At 49.3% G+C, this 17,948-nt stretch overlaps 4 protein-coding genes across 4 annotated transcripts; 3 read left to right on the top strand and 1 right to left on the bottom strand.

Moving 5' to 3' along the window:
- Positions 1-2,544: 2,544 nt before the first annotated feature.
- Positions 2,545-4,212, top strand: LOC112890136 (hydroxycinnamoyltransferase 4-like). Its single transcript, XM_025956999.1, has one exon. It carries the CDS (start codon positions 2,740-2,742, stop codon positions 4,039-4,041), a length of 1,302 nt encoding a protein of 433 aa, XP_025812784.1. The 5' UTR covers positions 2,545-2,739; the 3' UTR covers positions 4,042-4,212.
- Positions 4,213-8,483: 4,271 nt separating this feature from the next.
- On the bottom strand, positions 8,484-10,208 carry LOC112889900 (hydroxycinnamoyltransferase 4-like). Its single transcript, XM_025956691.1, has one exon. It carries the CDS (start codon positions 10,027-10,029, stop codon positions 8,731-8,733), a length of 1,299 nt encoding a protein of 432 aa, XP_025812476.1. The 5' UTR covers positions 10,030-10,208; the 3' UTR covers positions 8,484-8,730.
- A 4,559-nt stretch (positions 10,209-14,767) lies between these two features.
- Positions 14,768-15,721, top strand: LOC112890790. The gene has a single exon (XM_025957650.1). The coding sequence runs from the start codon at positions 15,065-15,067 to the stop codon at positions 15,596-15,598; it is 534 nt and encodes a 177-aa protein (XP_025813435.1). The 5' UTR covers positions 14,768-15,064; the 3' UTR covers positions 15,599-15,721.
- A 200-nt stretch (positions 15,722-15,921) lies between these two features.
- Positions 15,922-17,192, top strand: LOC112889743 (pentatricopeptide repeat-containing protein At3g25210, mitochondrial). The gene has a single exon (XM_025956512.1). The coding sequence runs from the start codon at positions 15,948-15,950 to the stop codon at positions 17,112-17,114; it is 1,167 nt and encodes a 388-aa protein (XP_025812297.1). The 5' UTR covers positions 15,922-15,947; the 3' UTR covers positions 17,115-17,192.
- Positions 17,193-17,948: the final 756 nt, after the last annotated feature.

Below are 17,948 nucleotides of genomic sequence, written 5' to 3' on the forward strand. Positions count from 1 at the left end.
GCGAGCCTGCTAGTTGCCTGAGTTCCAGTAGCAAAATCTTTGTAGCTCATGAGCTCGTGCAGGTTCTTATCAGGGCTATAGAGCAGAGTGCGATTTCTTGATCAGTTTTAGAATCCTTATAGAAGCATCTAGATGGTTCCACACTTCCACTAAAATGGTATGGTCTGGATTTGTACCCAGTAGATTCTAGATTGTGTTTGCTCTGTTGTGCACGAGCTAGAGGTAGAAGAAAATACTAGAGGGCCAAGGCCGTGCACGCAGAGCTCAAGTGGCATTGTTTAGTTAGAATTCCACGAGAGACCAGAGCACTAGGCCAGTTCCCAGGGCCATTAGCCTTTCTTTGTCAGAAAAATACCCTCACCAACTCCTCCATCTGCACCTTTAAAAAAAATATGCAGAGATCGGGTTCCTTTCCATCCTTGAATCTTTCTCATCATCTCGAATGAAAGCACATCCCTTCCTTGTGGCGCCGATCATTGCAGGCTTTAGAATTTCTGTCCCTGCATTTGAGAAGGAATGTGAGCAGCTGAGACCTGAATACTGCCGGTAGCTCAGTGAAGCCGAGAAGTTCTGTCCCTGCTTTTTGACTGCAAATTCCGGCGGCTCTTGGCGTCGGTCTCATGGGCAGTGGGCGCAGGGGGGCAGTCAAAAGGTGGACGCGAGCAGATAGCAACTCCACCAAACGTATCGAGTGGCCATGCAAGTTTCCAGTTTCCTTTGCGTTTTCTACGGCACTGTCGTCTGAGCAACCACGTGTCATCTGAATAAGAGCAAACTTGATCAACAAAGTACACCAAAAAATAAGCAAGAGCATTGTACACAGAACATGTTTGGGACGTAGGAATTTTATGAAAAACATTTTTCAGTTCCCGCGATACTAGCTGCGGAATTTTTTCACTTTTCGAGAGCGAGTTTTTTTTTGTTTTATGAAAAGGTACATTTAAGGTCATGCAATGGCTGGAAAGGAGTCATAACACTTCATCAGTATCATAATCATAAGTAGTCATGAGTGATCATATATAAGTAGCTGGTAGCCTGGTACTAAGTATAATCATCCAGCACACACTTCCTCCCGCCACCAAACACAAGACATTATTGGGTCACGCTCTCCTAAAGCTGCATGATGCGAGTATGTGCTTCTTTTTTTCAACGGAACCTGGTGCGATGTCCTTGCCATGAAGCAATCCGTTACTTTTTTTTAAAAAAAAATGTGGATTTCCGAGTGATTCTGATACACTCTGATCGTAAGCTGTGACATCCTACCATGAAAGAGGGCTACGTTTTTACTGGAAAATAGGAGCTTACAGATAGCTAGCTCGTAGGTGTAGCCATAGGCGTAGCAGCAAAGGTCAGATCATGGGCATGACTTCAGGGCGACTGTACCATGCAAGGTTGTTCATGGTTACTGTTGATGCCCATTTTTCACCTTTATAAAATAGATAGTTTGGCAGTGACTTTGACTGCTCTGATTTTTCAAGACAGAATAGAATTGGGCAATGGACGGCATCGGTTCTTCGGTGTTTTAGCATCCAGCAGTTAAATTGCAGAGAAGAACGTAGGTGCTAACTTTGCTTAATGAGGATGTAAATTTTCAAGAAATAAAGACTTCACTGGAAGGCGCGTATTACAGCCAAAAATGCAAAATATAGCCCCTGATAAGGGTCATCAGTGAAAGCTAATTGATTAGCAAATGAATTTTCTTTCAAAAAAAAGCAAAGTTCATGCATTTCTATGGTGCGGCCGTCCTCTTTCTTCTTCTTCTTTCTCCTCTAGCGAAACACGGTTTCTATTGATGGTCCTGCATGTGACGGTAAGACGCTTGTTGTACTGTCAACCTTAATTTCTATCAATGATGTGCTGTGATAAGTGTATGTGTCTGTAATGTGTAAAAAAAAAACTTTCTCCGCGTGAACTTGCAAAACAAAAGAGCAAATTCTTTGCATGGATGGACATACTGTGCAAGAAGCCTTAAGAAGAGTAGATGTAGAGTTTTTTTAGATAAAGAGATGTAGAGTTGATTTCGCAGGATAACGTACCACACAACATTTTTCACTCAGCCTTGAGCTAAGTTGCGAAGATACATTCATAAGGATTGAACATTCCGAACATTTCTACATTCAGTGTATTTTACACATTTTGTATTTAAAGTGGAAACCCCCTCCTCACTAAGAGATTTTCTGCGTGTTTTCTACAAATGCAAGATAGTTTAATTTTAGTTTTTTGACTTGCCCTCAAACCTCAACCAAAAAAAAACAGAGACTAGGGCCGGCGTTAGGTGATGACGTGATGTGCAAATGGGCAAATGGCTATCACTGGAGGCTTGGTCAAGTTGAGGTAAATTTTGTCAAAATAACTAACACAATTTTCCACAAGACATAATTTTCTCGCCAATCAAAATTACTGACAAGAATGAACCTGTTCTGTCTCGTTGTCTACGTGCGTAAACCCGACACTGAATCGTCAAATCATTTCACCAGTCTTTCAGCCGTCTATAACAAGTCAGCCATCCTAATTTCTACATGCCCCTGACAAGTTCGTCGTCAACACACGACACAGAGGAGTCTGTCACTCATCACCAACCGCGCGCGCTCTCTGTCCTCTCACAGCTTCACTGGCTCACTGTCTCACGCACACCTCTATTTAAACCGACGAGATGCTCGCAAGAACCCATCGCCAGCTGCTGATCAGCACTCCACGAGTGCTCCAGCTAGCTTGCGATCGAGGATCGGGTCGGCGGCAATGGCAGCGGTGGAGGTGCTGACGTCGGAGATGGTCGTGCCCGCCGAGGAGACGCCGTCGGGCGGCCTCTGGCTGTCCAACCTGGACCTCGCCGCGCGCCGCGGGTACACGCCCACGGTGTACTTCTTCCGGTCCAACGGTGAGCCTGGGTTCTTCGCCGCCGAGGCCGTCAAGGACAGCCTCGCCAGGGCGCTGGTCGCGTTCTACCCGCTCGCGGGGCGTCTCGGCGTCGACGGCGCCGGGCGCGTCCAGGTCGACTGCACCGGCGAGGGCGCGGTGTTCGTGACCGCGCGGTCGGGCTACGCGCTCGACGACCTGATGAGCGAGTTCGTGCCGTGCCGCGCGATGCGGGACCTGCTCGTGCCCGCGACGCCCGCGCCGGACCCGCCGTGCGCGCTGCTGTTCGTGCAGGTCACGTACCTGCGCTGCGGCGGTGTCGTGCTGGGGCAGGCGATGCACCACTCGGCGTGCGACGCGCGGGGCGCCGCGCATTTCTTCGAGACGTGGGCGAGCATCGCGCGCGGGGACGCCGCCGCCGCCGCGGGCGCCGCGCCCGTGACGCCGTGCTTCGACCACGGGCTGCTCGCGGCGCGCCCCGGCACCGCGCGGGCCGTGCTGTACGACCACCCGGAGTACAAGCCCGAGCCGGAGCCGATGGACATCGCCGGGTCCGACTACGCGAGCTCCATCCTCACCATGACCAAGGCGCAGGTGGGCGCGCTCAAGGCGCGGTGCCCTGGTGCGTCCACGTTCCGCGCCGTGGTGGCGCTGGTGTGGCGGTGCGCGTGCCGCGCTCGGGCGCTGCCCCCGGAGGCGGAGACGCGGCTCTACTCCATGATCGACATGCGCGCGCGCCTGGACCCGCCGCTGCCGCCGGGCTACTTCGGCAATGCGGTGGTCCGCACGTCGGTCGCCGCCACTGCCGGGGAGGTGCTGTCCAACCCGGTCGGCCACGCCGCGCGCCGCGCGCTCGCGGCGACGAGCCAGGGCGGCGACTACGCGCGGTCGCTGGTGGACTACCTGGAGGGCGTAGACGCCATGAACCTGCCCCGAAGCGGCATCTCGCGGGCGCACCTCCGCGCCATCAGCTGGATGGGCATGTCGCTGCACGACTCCGACTTCGGCTGGGGCGCGCCGGCGTTCATGGGGCCGGCGCTTATGTACTACGGCGGCTTCGTGTACGTGATGAACGCGTCGGGGAAGGATGGCGGCCTGGCGCTCGTGCTGTCGCTGGAGCCCGAGACCATGCCGGAGTTCCGAAAGGTGTTCGCCGACGAGCTCGCGCGCCTGGAGGTGGTGTAGGACACACATACAGCTCCAAATATATAGCAGCTGGCCGCTAGTGCACAGTTGCAAGTGTGCAGCGTGGTTATACGTTGCGTTAACGTTATAGACGTGTACGCACAACTGCATATATTATGCAAATATGCCCGCACGTTGCTACTCATAAAAATTATATAAGTATTAGATATACAGCTGCCTGTGCGTTAATTTGTAAGGTTAATTTGTAAGGGTTTACGTGATCGAATTATGGACGGAGGGCTGATCCAACTCGCATACGGGATAGATCGAGGCCTACATGTTAATAATAGAAGTTGGACCAAACTAAAAATTAAATTAAGATGAAAACGTTACGTGCTTTAGAAATAGATAAAAGTTTCATGGCAGGTTACGAACGTCCATGTCATGTATTACATGCATGTGAGAGACAGATTGTTCAGTTCTAAGCTCCGGTCTCCGTTAGCTTGCCGCTTGGAGTTTCAGACTCCGGTTAAGCGTTCCTTTGATACTCTTCAGCGTTGTACTTCACTACTTGTCTACTTCTACATGAAGTGACGGAGAGCAAGGCATCTTTTCATTTCCAAGATGCTCTGTCAAAGTGACAATGCCTTCAATTATTATTCCGTCTCAAATTACAGAGCTAGGCCCATGGATGAAACCTGGAAAGGGACATGTACGGCAGGGAGATATATACCACATGCAAGCTAGGGCCTATCGGAAGAAACGGATCATCAGGGGGTTGGGGGTCGATACCTTTGTTTGGGTTGGACCGTGGGGGTGCATGCAGCTGCTCAAGCTATAAGAGAGGCTCCGTGTTTGTTTGTTACTCCCTCCGTCCATGAATTTAAGAGATTCCACCGTTCAAATTTTATCCATAAATATAAGGATTCTATAGTTATAGAAATATACTCTAATTATATTAGAAGACCGCACATTAAAGCCTTATAATTCTCTAACAAATCTCATTAATCACCTAGGTAATTAGCCAACTATTTAATTCCATAACTGGCCAATCAAAATCTGCCCACAAGGATTTAATGAGGAGTATATGTGTCTTTTCCTATTTGGTTTAACTTGTCCTAATAAAAAATTTAAAATATGAAAAGGAAGAGACTTGGGATTGGGCGGCCGTAGATTAGTATCTTTTTACGGCCGCATTGCTCGTTCTTTTCATACGGACCAAAGATCTTATCCTCTCCCTCTCCCTGTAGCATATCTCGTCTAGAGTTAGAGGCACCACTGTCGGTTTTTCCATTGCAAATATATATTTAGATCTTTTCCTCACTCACATCAACGCATGTAAACAATGTTAAAATTTAAAAAAGTTGTAGTTCTTGAACGGGCATCAAACTCAAATTCCGATTTCACAGTTTTGTTTCTTTCAGCAACACCTTCAAGATAAGGTCCTACTTTTATATGTTTTGACTATGTTTTTCAAAGAAACATAATTTGCTTATGTAGAATATAAAAATGCTAAACCAAATTAGTTAAAATATTCAATTGGTTTGCCAAAATGACCTATCCTTAAACATGTATGAAACATCCACCTACCACAACACAATTGTTTACCCTCTTCCTTGATCATACCATCCAATTTATCTTCGTGGTATCATCACAAATATCGGGTTAATTCATCACAGATGACTGAAGCAATCTTTTGTAAAGTCATAAGCAACTTTTTGAATATGGTAAGCAAATTATAATACCCTGAAAGTATTTTTTCACACTAGAAAGATATTAAAATATATTGATGTGCGATCTTATTTTGAAACTCTTGATGAACAAGCACAATGGCGCAATCGGATTTTGATTTGGATGCTCGGTTTTAAAACTACAGCTTTTTTAGTTTTCAAAATCAAATGCATGCATTGACATCATTGATCTTCTTTTCTCTCCTCGCATGCATGTGTTTCCTTTTTATTCTCCTCCTTCACAAGCATGTACAACACAACACAGGTATCCTTTGAAAAGCAGTTGGGACCACACTCTATAAAAACAACATTAGCAATTCTTGCTAAAAAACAGAAGCGCGCTATAACATGGCAAGTTACTTTTTTCTAAAAAAATAACATGGCCACACGGAAGCTATATTACGGCCTATCAGTGTCCCTACGAAAATCCTTGTGTTGGTGGACATAGGGAGCAGTTAACCCCCCCATCCTCCCCCCCCCACCCCAACCCATCTGATTTACTTGTCATACGTGATATGACGGTCAATTTTTAACATATACTTCCTCCGTTGCAAATTGTAGGTCGTTTTAGTAAATCTAGATGTATAATTTTTGCTATATATTTAGATATATTGTATATCTAGATGCATAATTAAAGCTATGTATTTAGATTTGATAAAATGATTCATAATTTAGAACGAAGGGAGTATGTATTATTTGATCACTTTATCCCTAAGTACACATTGAAAAGTTAATAGCAGTATATGTATATGGAAGTGCTTTTTTTTCACTAGAACACCTTATTGGTGCTATCCCGGTTTCTAACCCACAATTGTACAGATTTTCAAACTGGTAGTATAAAAACGGCAGCCATGTGAGCTATCCATGTTGGCTCGTAACACCAACTGGTAGAGGGAAGTCAATGAAAGTACACATTTTTCCCAAGAAATAATAAAAAATAAAAATTAAACCGTCGAAGATAGATGCCTGAAGGTCTGAACCCTTTTCAGCCACGTTCCATGCTCAGTTAACCTTTCGATCCTGACCAATCCTGGCTAGCTGCTTGTCTCTGAGACTCTGACGACAAGGTTCTGCCTCAAGTTTCAGCACACGGATGGGCATGGCTATGGCCATTCATTCGCTTCGACGTCCTTCATGGGCGCTTGTGGACGAAGAAGCTATAGCTCCGTTCAAAGGATGGCAGATGCGGTGTCAGTGTCATGGGCAGGTCTTGCGTAGGTTCTCCGGAATAATGATCGCCGGCCAGGTGTTCAAGGCTGGTACGGCGCAACTGAGGCTCATGGTGACATGTTCAGAGTTCTCTCTCTCTCTCTTTTTGAACGGTATCGGGGGAAGATTCCCACCTACTATTAATTGAAACTTGCAGGTTTTCGTACAAGCATTTCCTCGGCATTCCGAGAGTGAGAGATTACATGGGAGGTTTGAGAAAGAGAGAAAGTGGTCAAAATTCTGTTCCCATTGTGCAGAAAGCTCGGCGAGGAACGAACCGTCCTTGTGGTGTATTGTATAGGAAGCAGCATGGACTAGTATATGCTAAGCAGGCTAGCTAACTGCCAAACTCGCTCAAGACTCTCAAGCTTGGACCACACGTTGATATGAAAAATCGACAGCACAGAATCTATGGATTCTTAGGAGGATCACACATGCACGCAGCAGGCAACGGAGAAACAGTCTTGCACTGGGTTACTGATGATTTGATGAATCATGCTACTCAAGTAACTGTGGAAGACTGTTCTTCATCAGTAGCAGTCTGTGATGCTTCGAGTAACTTTTGAACATGACAATATGATGCTTCGAGTAACTTGTATGTCAGCAATAAAACAATTATACCACGGTCTGAATTCTGAAAACACTGCAAAAGGAGAAAAAAAAAACACTTATCCCTATTGGCCTGCCCCTGCCAGGAAAATTAGAAACATTTAACTCCATAATCATCTGTGTCGGTTCATAACACGTACCGGCATGGTATATCTCCAAGATTACCTGTGGTGGCTCTTATTATGAACCGGTACTGTTAGTTTCCCCTATTTGTATCTTTAGAAATTCACCAAATGAACTCGGGTGGGGATAAATATTATGTGGAATTATAGCTTCACATGAGACCAAATAGCATCCTAGTCGGGATTTTTTTTATTTGAGGTCATTTAGTAAATGCCTAAATATTTGACTTCAGTTTTAGGAACAAGAGTTAAAAGGAAAAAAAACTCCCACAAACAAGTCTCCTTCTATCCGAGAATATAGCTAGTTTAGGTTTGTCCTAAGTCAAATATTTTTATTTTTAACCAGCAATATATCTAAAAATAGTTCATTTCCAATGGAAAAAATTTACATGTTATGATAATTGCTTAACTATGAATCTCTTAACATTTTGTACATTGTCAATCTTTATAATTTTTTAATATATTCTGGGATGGAGGGAGTATGTGTGAAAAATTATGTAACGGAAATGTATATAAACCTGGGGTTGCTTAGATAAGCCAACTGCCCAAGTCGTCGTCGTCGTCTCGAGTCAACTGTCAACTTGTTAAGTTGGGGTTGGTAGTTTCCAATGGAGGAAAAAGGATCCCTTGGATTTGCTTTACGTGTGCGGGTGTGCCACTAACGGAACCCCTCTTTCGGCAGTGGGGATTGGTCAGATTTGCATCCAGCAACCTTTTGACGTTCTCTATGCAGGAAAATATTCTATGTTTTCGGCATTGACGATGAAAAGTTGCAATCTTCCCATGATTGGCTAGCTTATGCCAGGAGGAGTAATTTCATTCACAGGGTTGATTAATTAATCAACATTTTTAATTTACTGCTAACAATTGTCCACATGGTACATTACATAGCTTTGGTTCATGCCAATGCAAAAGTAATGATGTGACATGAGCTTATGCGAACGGGCTCTCAAACTCGAAGAGGACTCGAACCTGGATGGACGGTAGTGTAGTGCTATATGTCATCATGCGTATACCCTCGGCGTCATCAGTTACCGTACGACGCCTGGTGCACGGTGGCGGACGTGCCACATCGCGCTCTACATCTCGAGGCGGGCCAGCTCCTCGGCGAACACCTTCCTGAACTCCGGCATGCTCTCGGGCTCCAGCGACAGCGCGAGCGCGACGGCGCCGTCCTTCCCGGGCGCCTGCATCACGTACACGAAGCCGCTGTAGTACATGAGGGCCGGCCCCATGAAGACGGGCGCGCCCCACCCGAAGTCGGAGTCGTGCAGCGACATGCCCATCCAGCTGATGGCGCGGAGGTGCGCCCGCGAGATGCCGCTCCGGGGCAGGTTCATGGCGTCCACGCCCTCCAGGTAGTCCACCAGTGACCGCGCGTAGTCGTCGCCCTGGCTCGTCGCCGCGAGCGCGCGGCGGGCGGCGTAGCCCACGGGGTTGGTCACCACCTCCCCGACCGTGGCCAGCGCCGACGTGCGCACCACCGCGTTGCCGAAGTAGCCCGGCGGCAGCGGCGGCGCCAGGCGCGCGCGCATGTCGATCATGGAGAAGAGCCGCGTCTCGGCGTCGGGGGGCAGCGACCGCGCCCGGCACGCGCACTGCCACACCAGCGCCACCACGGCGCGGAACGTGGACGCGCCCGCGCACCGCGCCTTGAGCGCGGACACCTGCGCCTTGGTCAGCGTGATGATGGCGCTCGCGTAGGCGGACCCGGCGGCGACCGCGTGCACCGCCGGCGCCGGCTCGGGCTTGTACTCCGGGTGGTCGTACAGCACCGTTGGCGCGGGCCGCGCGCTGAGGAGCCTGTGGTCGAAGCAGGGCGGCAGGGGCGCCGCGTCAGCCCCGCCGCCGCCACGGGCGATGCTCGCCCACGTCTCGACGAAGTGCGCGGCGCTCCTGGCGTCGACGACGGAGTGGTGCAGCGCCAGGCCGAGCACGACGCCGCCGCAGCGCAGCCGGGTGAGCTGCGCGAACAGCAGCGGGCACGGCGGGTTGGGCGCGGGCGTGGCCGGGACGAGCAGGTCCCGCATCGCGTCGCACGGCACGAACTCGCTGAGCAGGTCGTCCAGCGCGTAGCGCTCCGACCGCGCGGTCACGAACACCGCGCCCTCGGCTGTGCAGTCGATCTGGACGCGGCCGGCGCCGTCGAGCCCGAGGCGGCCGGCCAGCGGGTAGAACGCCACGAGCGCTCTGGCGAGGCTGTCCCTGACGGCGTCAGCCTCGAAGAACTCCGGCTTGCCGTCCGCCCGGTAGAAGTAGACCGTGGGCGTGTACCCGCGGCGCGCGGCCAGGTCGAGGTTGGACAGCCACACGGCGCCCGCCGGCGTCTCCTCCGCCGGGACGACCAGCTCCGTCGTCAGCCGCTCCACCGTGGCCATCGCGCGCGCCGGCTCTTGCTGCGTTTGGCTGCTGGTTCGCCCTAGCTGTGTCGTGCCGGTGACTCGGTGAGTGTTGTTGTCCGCCGCCGCCGTGCTGTGGGCTTGGGATGGTGTGGTTTTCGGCGAGCTTTTGGTGGTGGATTTATATAGGAGGGGTGGAGGCGTGCATGGCGCCCGACGGCGGTTGGTGGTGGTGGCATATGGTAGTATAGTAGTATGAGGCAAGTGCGCTGCGGGGCACCCTGGCGCGTGTGAATTTCCTGCCGCGGTTGACTGCGGCAACAAATTACAAAGCGAATGGAGAACGAAGACCTAAAAGTGGTGTTCATGGCACACATTTTCTTCATTTCTTGGACCGTGGATGATCGCAGATGCTATGAATCGTGAGGCAGCGCCGGACAAGACATGGACATGACAGGCACCTATCGCAGGACGACATGATAACGGCGCTGCATTCATATGCATGGTTGAACACTATTAGTGGTTGAACAAGAGTACAAGACTATATGTTTTATGTTTGGAGCGAGATGGAGGTTTTTGAAGATGTTGTGCCGTGGCTGATGGCTAGACATTTCGACGTTTTAATTATAGAACGTTAATCTTGCAGGGAGAGTTCAAATCTTCATGTCTTTGGAATAACACAACTCACTCAAGACAATCATGAATGTGACGAAAGCACAAGCTTACACTACTAGAAACCGGAGTAACCTTGCAGGATAGGCGCGCATACCCAAGACTCTCGTGAAAATTATGCGTTTGGATCTCAGGCAAAAGTTAGTCTAGCCTTGCTCAGCAAACATTGGCATTTGGTACTGATAGAAAGTCCTGGCTTCTGAAGGTAATCTAGCCTGCGGCAGCAAGAAATGGCTTGCCCAGCCAGGCGAGCTGATTTAGCTCTCTGTCGTCAGCAAGCAAGCAGTTACATGAAAGATCGTGTGTTTTGCATGCGCTTCTACACGGAGCAACCAAATAATAGTTCTTGCTTTTGAAGGGTTTGCTGTGTGAGCTAGTTTGAGCTGGCCTAACTAGGCAAGGTGTAGCCGTGATCCAAACACACCCGTAAATTTTAGAAAAAAATCCGGTTTACAAGCTTGAACTATCATAGAAGTCTGATTTTCAACCTTCAGCTACAAAACCAGACAACATAGGCCATCTAGCTGTCGAAACAGTGCAAATTTGGTCATTCGGTGGTTTCACAGGTAGTTTTTCATTTTATAAAAATTAAAAATATACAATTTTAAACTAAAAATTCATAATTAATTCAATTTAAATAAAAAAATGCGGAATAGGTATAAAAAATTTCTAAAAATGTAACATATCTATCGTTAGTTATTCGGATCCAATTTTTTTATGTTCATAGTATTTAGTTGCTTGTAGTTTTGCCTATTATTTTTTATAAATAAGTTTCAAATAGAGCAATAATAGATAGTTTACACTTTTAGAAAAATTTTTATACTAGTTTCATTTTTTTGATTTTAAATGAATTAGTTTTGATTTTTTAGATCTAATTAGATTTTTTAATTTTTTTAAAATACAAAACCATCTTTGAAACCATTCAAAGGGCTAAATTTGCACGGTTTGGATAGTTGGATGGTCTATGTTACCCGGTCTTGTAGTTGAAAGTTGAAAATTGGACTTTTGCGATAGTTCGAGGGTGTAAACCGGATTTTTCCCTCAAACTTTTATGATGTACGATGATGGTTTTTTGCTCGTTATTAGGATATTCATCTTTATTGTGGTTTCAGAGTTGTTGGTGCACGACTCCACCTTCCACCTCACTTGATATAATATCAGTGTACATATTTTAAAAATATAACATTGTGTTTGGTTGCATGTACCATTTGGTTCATATATGGAATGGTACAACCTAGATGATGATCCTTTTATTTGGTTGGGAGAACCGTACCAACAGGGGCGGACCGTCGTGACGGTAAAACTAGGCAGCTGCCCCAATGTAAATCTGCATCTGTGCTTGTCCAGGTGATTCTACGAGCACAAATCTATGAAAGTGAGCTTAACTAGCCCCCGCTTGTTTTAGCTCCACGCCCCGCCACTGCGTACCAACCTATCTAGACTGAAGCCATCCCACTTGATATAATTTTTACGGGGTGTTTGAATCCAGGGATTAACTTTTAGTCCGAGTCACATCGGATGTTTGGATGTCAAATAAATAGAAGGATTAAACATGAGCTAACTATAAAACTAATTGCATAAGCCGGTGCTAATTCGCGAGATAAATCTATTAAGCCTAATTAATCCATCATTAACACATATTTACTGTAGCTCAACATAGTCAAATCATGAACTAATTAGGCTTAATAGATTCGCCTGGTGAATTAGCCTCCATTTATGCAATTGATTTTATAATTAGACTATATTTAATACTTATAATTGGTATCTAAACATCCGATATGACGGAAAACCAAACATACCCTAAAAGTGCCGAACCATATGGATATCATCTCCATTCTCTAAGAAAAAGTGATATTACTGTTTGTTATCGAATAGGGCCAGGACCTACCCACAAATTCACTGCCACTGCGTAATATTGTTCGCGGCTGCATATAGCTCCACAACGTTGTCCCTGAGCATTTGCTTGGAAAGCAACATCATTTATCAGGTGGTCTTCTCTAGTCAAAAAATAGTCCCCCGCCCCCAAGTTCGCATTAAAAAAGAACAGCAAAATAAAGCAGAAGCATCATGCAACGGCCAATATTGGTCCAAGATGCGTGTGGGTGGAGACGGATAGAAAGGAAGCTAGCGGCATGGGAAGCAGGGCCATCAAAATATGACCAGTCCTACCCATCAAGCCCAGCTTTGCAATCTCCTTAATTGTGATCTCCAACTTTGCAAGCTAAAGCATGCATCAAACTGTTCGAGTACTAATTAAATGGACAACAAGAAATTAAACACCACGCATTGTATGTGTATTGTATTTGTCAAGGTATGTAACACGCAACGTGTATTGTACTATTTGTCAAGGTACAAAACAATTATTGGTACTGTATGTGTTGAGAGGCGCCCGACATCTAGGACCAGCCGGTGGTCAAATGGAACCTTTACCTAATAACCTGCGCAAGCTAAGGCAGTGTTAGGCACAAGCACAAGGTGCTTGCTACTCAATTAGTTCTTGCTAAAAAGTTTTTATATAAATTTTAGGTAGGTTGTTTGCCAAGCAAAGAAGGTCGTAGAAGAACAAAACCCTAGCTAATAGTACCAAACTTAGCAGCAGGGTCGATAAAAAAAAATACTCTGCGTCAGTTGCGGCCAACCACTGTTCCTACCACCCTGCTAAGCTAAGGTACGTATATTTCACGTGTTTGTAGACCATTCACATACTATACGTATACGATAAAAAAAATCGGTCACATGCTTTATGTGCGAGAATCACATTACACATACTATTTTACTGTTAAGTGAAGCGAGCATCTGCGTGCCCTAGCTAGCATGATTTATTTTTTAAAAAAAAAAAACTGGTCTTGGTCTCTTGACATGGTGTAACGAGGCCTCCGGTCAGCCCGTACTTGGTGTGCACGTCTGGTGCCGAGGGGATCGGAGCGACTAAACAAGAGGAGAGGGGGCCACCTCAGCACACGCGTTTGGTGTAAAAAGGACTTGTGAGAAATGGTGAGCACGTTTGGTGGGACGAGCGAGTCAGCGACGAAGCGCAGAGAGAAGAGAACCACACGACATACAGGAAAAAACAAAAGGTAATCGGAACTTAAAAGACGCTTAAAATTTGACCATGCGCAGGAGTCGCGGTTCCAGCAGCTAGCTCACCAGTGCAGTCTTTTCCTTTCCTTCTCTCTCTCAGTGCCATGGTTGGTTGGTTCGTGCCAGTCCAGCCAGTAAGCAAGCAAGCGCGGTTAATTCGCTTTCGTTCAATTCCTGACGCCACCGTGCTGTGTGCCGCGGCCTTACCCCATTCGCCTCCGTCGACGTCGTTTCGGCCGGCCGGTCACGTAGGCTAAGGCTGCGGCTAGGCTTGGGCTTGGGATCGTGCCTGCTGCTTAAACGCGTACGCGCCAGTACTGGCCGTGGCCGCCGCACCAACCCATGTGGACTTCGGCGTCGACGGCGACCTCCTCCTTGGAATTTCTTCGGCACGCGTAGATGTAGCTGCGTTTTTCGTCTTGTTGTTAGTTACTGGCCGGCTAGGTTAGCGGTGACAGCACTGATGCCGTCATCCTCGCGTACTGCCACGATGAACGGCAGGTTAATTAGTTTCTCGCCTCCAGTAGTCTGGCCTGTTATCAGTAGTTGCAGAGCTCTCGATCGCTAGCATAGCAGCTCTGGATCTTAGGATTTGTTCCATGACTCAGTTTCCGCCAGCGTGGTCGTCACCCTTTCTTGCAAACTGACGTCACGCTGCGTTTTCTACTAGAGTTCTATTTATCGCTGAATATGTAAAACTCCTTTGTATATATAGAAATATTACTATACAGAATTATGCAGGGCACGGAGGACTGGAACGCATTTTGATTCTGTTCGTGAGCTGCAGATGCATCAGACAGATGTGGGCAGACGCTGTAAAGTCAAGAATTTAGCTGGAGCAGGAGTTGAAAACGGCAAACCAGTCCACAACAGAGGAGAGCGATCGCCCTCAGCTCTGAGACAGATTCACGGAATCCATGAACGAACCTGAACGGACCAACGGATCGAGAAGAAATTAATAGATTGATTTTTAAGATAATTTGTGGTGTCGAAAGGAGCTAACCGATGCAGATCCGGTGTCTTGCCTGCGTCGTCCTGACTTCGACGCCGAGAACCGCCGCTCGCTCGATTGACGCAGGCGCGGCGGCGCCAGCCCGACGCTGATTCCGTTGCAGGAGGCACCCCATTCCGGCCGGCCGTTCTCTGCCGGCCGGCGGCGATCACGCAGAGCTCCGGCGGCTCGGCCGGCGCCTGCCTACTCCCGGCCTCCCGCCGAATTCGCTGTGCTTAACCGGCTTGTATTTGCTCGTGCGCGCGCACGGGTTGATCCTAATTCCCAGCGACGTCAGATACTTCGCCGTCAAGAAATCAATGAGCGGACATGGAACCGAAGTGCCTCGTGCCCTCGTGTCGCCGTGTCCTCTTCAACGAAAGGTCGGAGTCCGTCTCGGTCCCGCCGTTAACCAAACGGCGAGAAGTACTCGGCGGCCTGAGCGCGTTCGTCCGTTACCGTTACGCCGCGGAGCTGCGCGGAGACGGCAAGAGACGGACGACCCGGCGGCGGCGGCGGGGAGTAATGGAGTGGGGCGACGCGTGGATGGCCCCCGACAAGCTGCAGCACGCCCTGGCCTGCCTCCTCATCTCCCTGCTCGCCGCCGCGCTGGCCGGCCGCAGCACCCGCCCGGGGATCCGGCGCCGCGCCGCGGCCGTCGGCTCCGTGGCCTCGCTCGCGGCCGGCGCCGCCAAGGAGGCCGCGGACGAGGCCGGGCTCTTCGGGTCCGCCGGCGCCTCGCCCAAGGACGCCGCCGCCGACCTCCTCGGCGTCGCGGCCGCCGCGCTCGTCCTCGCCCTGCTCCGCCGCCGGCGCCGCGAGAGGAAGGCGCGCGAGGACGGCGACGACGTCTCCATGGTGTGACGGGCCGACGGCCGGCTCCGATCTATTTGGTTTCGTTTGTTGTGGACTACTAGTAGATTCTACTGATCTCTAACCTCCAAGGCAAGATCGTTGTAACAAAGTTCAATTCGAACAATGGGAAAAGTTGTTTCTTTTGCTTGATTTTCGCGTACATTTCTCTTACACTTTTAGTCTACAAATTTTGGATATCAAATCAATTGTGAATTGAACCCGCATGGAACAATGGGCCTCTTTGCTCTCATCTAGGAGGCCTGTTGGGCCTCACACCTCCACAAAGAATTGTAAGCCTCGGCCCGCGAGCCTCTTCAAGTCCATCCAGTGAAACAGAAACGGCAGAACCCACCGCACCATGGCGCTGCTCGCCGCCGCCGTACGCCGCCTCCCGCGCCACCTCCGTCTGCTCCACCCCCGCTGCCTGACCACCACATCCCCGCTCCCTCTCCATCCCGACCCCGATGCCCCCACCCCAGAGCCGTCCCCCGTCCGCACACCGCCGGACGAGCAGTTCGCGGCTTGGGTCACGCGCCTCCGCCCGGGCTTCACCGCGTCCGACCTCGCCGCGGCCATCTCCGCCGAGCCAGACCCGGACCTCGCGCTCGCGCTCTTCCGCTGGGCCGCGCTGCGCCCGGGGTTCCGCCACGCGCCCGAATCCTACCTCGCCGCGCTCAGAGCGGCCTCGTCCGGCCGCCGCCCCGCTGCCGCGGAGGCGCTCGTCCACGACGTCTTCGCGGGGGCCTGCGCGCCCGACCTCCGGCTCTTCAACGCCTGCCTCCGCTTCTGCTGCGACCGCCGCAGCCTGTTCCCGCTCGCGTTCGACATGTTCAACAAGATGCGCGCCATGCCCGCGGCCGCCGGATGCCGCCCCGACGTCGAGACCTACACGCTCCTCCTCACCGCCGTCGTGCGCCGCGTGCGCCGACCGCCGGCGTCGCTGGTCTACCTCCACGCCGTCCGGTCCCTCTCCCGCCAGATGAAGGCCTCCGGCGTTGTTCCAGACACCTTCCTGCTCAACCTCATCATCAAGGCCTATGCAAGATGCGTCGAGGTAGACGACGCGCTCAAGGTGTTCCGTGAAATGCCGCTGTATGGCTGTGAGCCAAACGAGTTCACCTATGGCTACATTGTCAAGGCCATGTTTCAGAAGGGCTGGACAGACAAGGGGATGGTTTATTTTGCAGAGATGAGGGAAAAGGGATTTGTACCATCGGGAGGCGTGTACATGATTGCTGTCTCGGCATTGGCATTAGAATGGAGGTTTGAGGAATCAAGACGGGTGCTGCTGGATATGTTGGATTGCAAGAGGAAGCCGGATATGATCACATACAGGACACTGCTGGAGGAGATGTGCCGGGCTGGGCAGACTGAGCAGGCGTTCGAGGTGCTGGAGGAGCTGAAAGGGAGGAAGCGAGGGCCATTGGACCAGAGGATGTACTCAGAATTGCTCGATGGGCTGCATTGGATTTCCCAGCCTCATAAGGACAGCCGAACTGTCCATGACAGGGGATCTGATGATTGAAAATGATCAACATATTGTCTTGTGTTATAGTGGTCTTCATGGCCATCCAAAATCAAATGCATGAATGGTTCTGGTTGAGAAGATTGGCTAGCTCTACTTGAAGCATTCACGATGAATCGATTATTGATGTAGAGTCACCCCATCCCACATAAACGCTACTACTCTAGCACAATTGATGCAAGGCCAAGGTGTAGAGAAGATCAGCAAAATACCTCATGGGAAATGTGCGATCAAAATTCTTGCACTGTTAGGGTGCTCTGCTACTGTGGGAATGATTGCTATAAGATGTTGGTGGCTACTATCAGGATACTAGCTGACAAATTTGCCTGTCAATGCCAATATTTGAAGTAAATCTTGTACAACCATTCAAAAAAGTTGTTCCAGGTATCATATGACACCAACAGCTAAATAAAGATTGCAGTGTATTACATCTAAATTGGTTAAAGTGTACTATTGGAATAAATCATATTTACACATGGGAGCAGGGAACTATACTTATCTATGTTCAGGTGTTTACAATACAGATCTTGTAGCTGTATGATTGATATAAATCATAAGTTGGTAATATGTCCACCTCATTTACTTGTATCAAAATACTGATGATGCCATATGAATGGGATTTTCATATTAAGATTTGAGCTTTTAACAGTAACTCTGCCACTGGGTTCTTTAAAAAGCACCTGCAACTAGTACATGAATTGTGCTAGTCAATACTATGTTTTCAATGGATTTATGTGCTACAAGCAACTCTTTTCTCCAGTTAAAAACCATCCATCTACCCTGTGCTTCTGTGTGTAGTTGGCCTTATGAATTGATGATGGATATGCAAAGAAT

Source organism: Panicum hallii, chromosome 4 (genome assembly GCF_002211085.1).
Source record: "Panicum hallii strain FIL2 chromosome 4, PHallii_v3.1, whole genome shotgun sequence".
Taxonomy (NCBI): domain Eukaryota; kingdom Viridiplantae; phylum Streptophyta; class Magnoliopsida; order Poales; family Poaceae; genus Panicum; species Panicum hallii.